The sequence below is a fragment of the Nanorana parkeri genome, unplaced genomic scaffold (assembly GCF_000935625.1).
Source record: "Nanorana parkeri isolate BGI_ZX_2015 unplaced genomic scaffold, ASM93562v1 scaffold976, whole genome shotgun sequence".
NCBI lineage: Eukaryota > Metazoa > Chordata > Amphibia > Anura > Dicroglossidae > Nanorana > Nanorana parkeri.
In genome coordinates, this window is record NW_017307244.1 from 590,682 (window position 1) to 596,814 (window position 6,133).

At 44.2% G+C, this 6,133-nt stretch overlaps 1 protein-coding gene across 1 annotated transcript; it reads right to left on the reverse strand.

Annotated features, from left to right (window-relative positions):
* Positions 1-2,898: 2,898 nt before the first annotated feature.
* On the reverse strand, positions 2,899-4,507 carry GADD45G (growth arrest and DNA damage inducible gamma). The gene is made up of 4 exons (XM_018566798.1): positions 4,341-4,507; positions 3,884-3,985; positions 3,545-3,758; positions 2,899-3,430 (listed from the first exon to the last, which is right to left on the reverse strand). Exons 1-4 carry the CDS (start codon positions 4,391-4,393, stop codon positions 3,320-3,322), a joined length of 480 nt encoding a protein of 159 aa, XP_018422300.1. The 5' UTR covers positions 4,394-4,507; the 3' UTR covers positions 2,899-3,319.
* Between the last annotated feature and the right edge of the window lie 1,626 nt (positions 4,508-6,133).

The window sequence follows — 6,133 nt, forward strand, 5'->3', positions numbered from 1 at the left end:
AAACAGTGTTGCCAGTTTTTTTTGACCTGCTGTGGAATTTATTCATTTATTATAGGCATTTATATAGCGCCAACAATTTATGCAGCACTTTTCATACTGTACCTCCACATCAGTTCCTGCCCCCAAGAAGCTTACAATCTAAGGTTCCTATCCTAAGGTGCCCAACACCTTTCAACCATCGCACGACTTTCGCTGTGCGATGGTTGTAAGGTAATTAAAATCTTGTACGATCTGCCCATCTTGGACAGGCACATTGTACTTGCGATCATCGCAAGCCCTCCCCGCCGAGGCGAGGGCTTCCGATGATTCCAATGCTGAGCGGGCAGTGTGCACTTGTGCACACCGGCCTGTTCGGCATTTGTCTTCCGAGCACACCACTAACCCGCCGAAAATAGTAAGATTCTCGGTGGGTTTTCGAGCGTGCTCGGAAGACAACAGACTTGCGACCGTACAGTAGAAACAGTTGCACGCTTTCATACCTCTGCCGATTATCATACGATCGCGGTATCACCCGGTGTATGGGCAACTTTACATGAATACTAGATCAATTTAGCCTACATATCACCAGAGAGTAATAATCAATTAATTATTTGATGTATTGTCTTTTTGGACTTATATCAGAAGAAAAAATAGCTATAAGTTGATAGACAGGTTTAATAAATAAATGAGTTCACCCTCCCTAGCCCCTCAGCCCCTCTAACCTAAAGAAACCCACCCCCATGGCAATAGATTACCGTGTGTTGTGGTGCAATGCAATGCACATGCAATGGCAAAGTGAGTTGGGGTGCCATTGAGGAAAGATGGCACAGCAGTGCACCAAACAGTGCAACATGCAATCTCATGCGAGTTCCTGTATACTTGAATGGTGCCACATTCTGTGACTGCAGAATGGAGGAGCATAGTTCCTAAGTCTTTGGGCACTCACGGGCAGATGGGCTCTGCACTGTAAAAAAAATTCAGCCTAGAGGATGCAGCAGCTGTCACTATCAAGTAAAGGTCAGGTAAGGTAAGGGTAAGTAAGGCACCAGCCGGAAGTCTACACAACAGGCAATCATCTGATGTTGTATTGGGCAAAGAATCATCCAATGTGTGGCCAGCATTAGCACTAGAAAGGTCTAGTGTGCACATTTTATAATGCATTTGCTTATACTGTCTTTTTATATTTGTGAGCTTGCTCTTATACAATAGCTACTGTTCTAAAAAAAAATTAAAAAAAACTTTTTCTTGGACTGTTGAAAGAGTATTATATGTGTACTTGGATTGAGAATTTTCCCTAAAACACAGTGTGCTTCTTAACCAGTGAACAGTACGGCACTGATTTACTACTTAGAATACAGCTTCTTCTCACTCATGTAGCAGAACAATCTGACCTTTCTTCTGGAACTTGTGTACACAAACTCGACACATCACTAGTCACAATATTCTTTCAGTTCCAGTGCCTAAGATTGTTCCAAGACGTACACTCTCCAGCTTTCGGGTTACTGTGCAGTCGTCACAACATTCTCTCTAGTTTTGGCAGTTAAACTGGAGTTTTCTGTTCTTTTGCAGGCACACAATGCTTGCACAGGGCTCAAAAGGTGCAAAGCACAGGTTCCTGGAAACTTGAGGACAAGACCAATTACCTGGCACCTTACAGGCTACTTATTAAGTAGCCTGTTGATATGCTGTAGAGATCTTGCTGACCTTTTATGTTATTTGGAGTGCATTGTGTTTAGTATAATAACCATTTTCTTGTCATAGGCAAAGCAGACATGCATATTTGCATACAGTGCTTGCAACGGTTATAAAAATTAAGTAGGTTGACATGAACTGAAACCCATGGCAATTTGCTTGCACAGGGCCCAAAAGGTGCAAAGCACAGGTTCCTGGAAACTCGCAGACAAGACCAATTACCTGGCACCTTACAGGCTACTGATTAAGTAGCCTGTTGATATGCTGTAGAGATCTTGCTGACCTTTTATGTTATTTGGAGTGCATTGTGTGTAGTATAATAACCATTTTCTTGTCATAGGCAAAGCAGACATGCATATTTGCATACAGTGCTTGCAACAGTTATAAAAATGAAGTAGGTTAACATGAACTGAAACCCATGGCAATTTGCCAACTTGATTCTAGAGCTTGGATAAAAACCAAATTGTATAACCATATTCATTTTTTTGTTTTGTTTTGCATTACTATAGGAGGGGGTGGGGGACTTTTATTTCACAGTAGAAAGCCTGTGGTTGCAGGGAAACCCGTAACAGAGGCACATGGCCAGCTGCACTTTTTAAAGCAAAACAAAAACTTGTCTCTCTAAAGACCTCCTACCAGAATAATTCACTAATTTGAAATGCAGGATCTCCCGTCTTGCAAGCTGTTGCGATAAGCAGCTGTTGCAGGAGGGTTAGAGGTCACATTATCCGATTGAATAGTAAGCATTAGCTGCTTCAGCCAAGGCTTATCTTGAGGAGCAAGCACCTTCTGTGCTAAGAAAAAAGGAACAATACAGTCTGCTCACAAAGGGCTGGCACAACTTTTGAATAAAAAAAAAAAAGCATGCAAAGTTTAATTTAGGTTGACCGTTATAGTGTGTGTTTTTTGTGCAGTCACATTTCCCAACTGTAAGTAAAATATTGCAAACTGACAACCAAAGTAATCTTCAATTTGTTTATTAAAGATAAAGAAATATCATAATGAACAGTGATGTCATAGATGGAATAAGAGAAAGCACTGCATGATAGTTCTATATACAGATATGACAAAAGTCTGTAAGATATAAAGTTCAAAGTTCTTTGGTATTTCGGGTCTCTGCCTGACAGGCAGAAGCATCTTAATAGAAAATGCAGTTGATTAGCTTGGTATAAATTGATGTTGATTAGCTTTATAAGTCCAAAGTTCTTTTTTTTTTTTTTTACATATAGTTTCCAGTCCAAACATTTCCAAAAATCCACACGATGCCATCATGCTTAGGTGTTTCCCATCTGCCATGGCCCTTCTTGCACCATCTTAGCCACAGATACAATTCCACTTTGCAAAAGTCCTTCCAGGTTTGCAAAAACATGCAATATACTCCAACTCCACGGTATGATTGCCCCTTCAGTGCTACTAATGTAGGAGGCTTTGCACTGGTCTGAACCTTCCCTTCTGCAGATCAGTCCATGTCAAGTTTCCTCCTTACTCTTTTGCTCCACAAGAGCCAACATCTTGCCGGTCTCAGCCGCAGTTTCCGACCTCAACCGGCGTAATCCACAGACTCGGGGGAATGCAGCCGGTCCATCCAGGCGTACAACACCGTGATAAGAATGCAAAACGATTTTCACAATCTAGTGCAACGGTCAGTTCACTCGGGCAGGGTAATAGTGGGAACCCAGTCATTAACATTGCGGCTTTCTTCACAAAATAGACCGAGTTTTTCCAGAGCAGGGTCTTTCCATGCATCCTCGCTAGGGTTCTGAGAAAAGAAAAGGAACAGAACATGAGTAAACTGCTTACGAGCAGAAAGTTGAGACGCAGCCAAAAGGCACAGTGCCAAGTCAGGAGAGATAAGCTGAAGCACAACACTTACCGTAATAAGGATGCAATGAAGATCTTTTGGTTCTCCAGACTCATCGTTGCTGCCCAAGATTTCAGCCAGCTTTTCTGTGTCGTTCAGACGTACAATGTTGATGTCATTTTCGCAGCAGAAAGCTTGGATGAGGGTGAAGTGGATCTGCAGGGCAATGTCGCCCTCATCAATCTCATCGGCAGCCAGAATGCAGAAGGTGACATTGTCTGGATCTCTGTAGAGGAGGAAGAAGGAACATGTACGTTAGTTCTGCAGTGGGCCGGTGTGTGGGCAATGTGTTACGTGTGTGCATGAGTAATAGATGTGCGTGGGATCTATGCAAGAGAGTAGGATACTTACACATTCATTACTTTGGCAGACTCGTAGACTCCAACGGTCAGACACTCCTGTCTCTGAGCGGAGATCAGCAGCTCGTGAAGGGCTTTGCCAGCGCTGTGCATTCTAAACAAGACAAAAATAAATGCACTTAATACCGGAGTCCAAGCATCATCAGAAGCCAACACAATGCACAATGTACTGAAAGCTAACTGCAAACTATACTGAGAGCTCCTTATAAGGCTCTAGCTATGAACACAGGCAGCTGTCACTTCATTTGGTCTACACAGCATCTGATCACTAGCACGTTTCTATATAAAATCTACATTAAATGGATCACAAGCCACCCTCATAGCCAATACATCTCTATCAAAGTGCAATAAACCCAATACTACTAGAACATCCCCCTATACAGCTCCCCAATAGACTACTAGCACTCAGTAACCAGACTAGAAACATGAACAATATTCATGATAATTACCTTTCAGTGTTTTCCACAACGGTTTCCTGTCCGTGAACCTCTTCCAGAGTCATGATGTTTAAATGCTTGACAAAGGAGTAGCTAAGAGCCAGAATAAAATCCACAAAGGTTTGCTGAGAGCGAGTGTTATATCCAAAGAGGGGTTGTAATGGCAGAGAATCCCAAGTAGTGTGAGGAACACAGGCAGCAGCTCGCGCTTATATACAGTGCGAGGCGTGGGCGTAGTTTGCAGCACTCCTTCTCTCTCATTGGCCGGCCGGGGGAGACATTGTAATGCAAATCCTGGTCAGAACTCTGGCTCGTGCCAGAAGGCCACGTGGGGGAAGGGGGCTGTGGAGCAGAGTGTGTCTGTGGTGGGCGCAGGGGGGGGGGATTTTTCTTTACAATGACTCAAAGTCTAATGTCTTTTGTGATGCTGTTACCGGGCAGACTGGAGCCTGCGGATTTTAGCATTTACAAGAACACAGAGGGGACCTCAAAGAAACCCAGGACTTTCTATCTGTGCCCACTGTGGCTGTTAAGAACTTTCTGTGCAGGATGCTGGCCGCTGTGAGGTGTGATGGGACCAGTCAACTCACAACATATGCTGCTTACAGTAATATGCATCAATAAAAGTGAATAGAATGGCATTTCATTTTATTTTTGGATGTCAATAGCCCCCCTATTTATACTGGTGACCAAAAAGTGAGGGGCACCTCAAAAAGAAGAAGAGGTGAGGGACAGTCCTCTAAAGGGGACAAATGTTCCTATGGAATCTCTGTAAGGGCCACCATGCACATTACAATCTGAGTGTGCAATTAACTCACAGGCTCGTGCACACGCTAGTAAGCGTCGTATAATACGTGACAGGTGCAGCATACAGCCTGTGCACGGCGGCTGCACGCAAATCTACAAGCATACAGGGCTGTATGCACCTCCCCAAACGCAAAGAGCCTGCAGGACGCATACGGCTCTGTACACATGCAGCCGCTCAGATTTGCGTTCTATGCGTGCAGCCACTACCTGCCATTGATTTGAATAGGCTTTCTGCTGCACCTGTCACTCCCAGCAGAGAAGATCCATGTACCGCCATTTACTGAGCCCTTAGATGGATCAAAACTCTGCAATATAAGGACCTACCTAATCTGTCCAATCAGGCGGACAACTGCACGACATAATGCTGGCAGATCTAAAGGAGATTGTACAATCAGATTGTAAGCTGTGCGGTGAGTTTAGGATGACAATTCCATTCACTTGAAATGATTTCTTTGCATGGAAAGGGGACAGAGACAGTACAAAAAAATAGGGGTTTTAACCCTTTCCTACTCTATCCCAAACAGAAGTTTGGGCTTTCTATAAGAAAGCGGTGGCTGGACTGATGCATCAGGGAATAATATGTTCCATATCAATGATTACGGTATTCAGAGATCTGGCAGAGATGGGGGGTTTCTTTTTTTTTTTTGCACAGATAATAGGGTCAGTGTGCAGCAGATTGTGAATGGCACACGCTGCTACTTTGCATTTGTATAGGAGCCTCACAATGGGGGAGAGGTCTGGCGTGTGGCAGTTTGGAGATTAGACAATTGGCCCCTTTTTTCTCTTTCTAGGGATACTGTCCACCTGCCACTGTGGTGGGGGAAGCTGAGCACACATGGATCAATGTCCTCCAGATCTCCCATCCATCACACTGGGGTGGAGGGGGGGATCTCTGCTCTGCAGCTTGGACCAGGCACATGGGTGAGGAGCTCTCCAGCACCAGTGACGGGACCCGGCTCTGTCGGTGACACATACCGTGGCCCAGTTAGTCATCAGCC

Coding starts and splice junctions, on each gene's coding strand:
- GADD45G (XM_018566798.1), bottom strand. CDS start 4,393: ATGACTCTGGAAGAGGTTCACGGACAGGAAACCGTTGTGGAAAACACT. Junction 3,986..4,340: donor GTTGTGGAAAACACTGAAAG/GTAATTATCATG, acceptor TGTCTTGTTTAG/AATGCACAGCGCTGGCAAAG. Junction 3,759..3,883: donor TCTGCCAAAGTAATGAATGT/GTAAGTATCCTA, acceptor CCTCCTCTACAG/AGATCCAGACAATGTCACCT.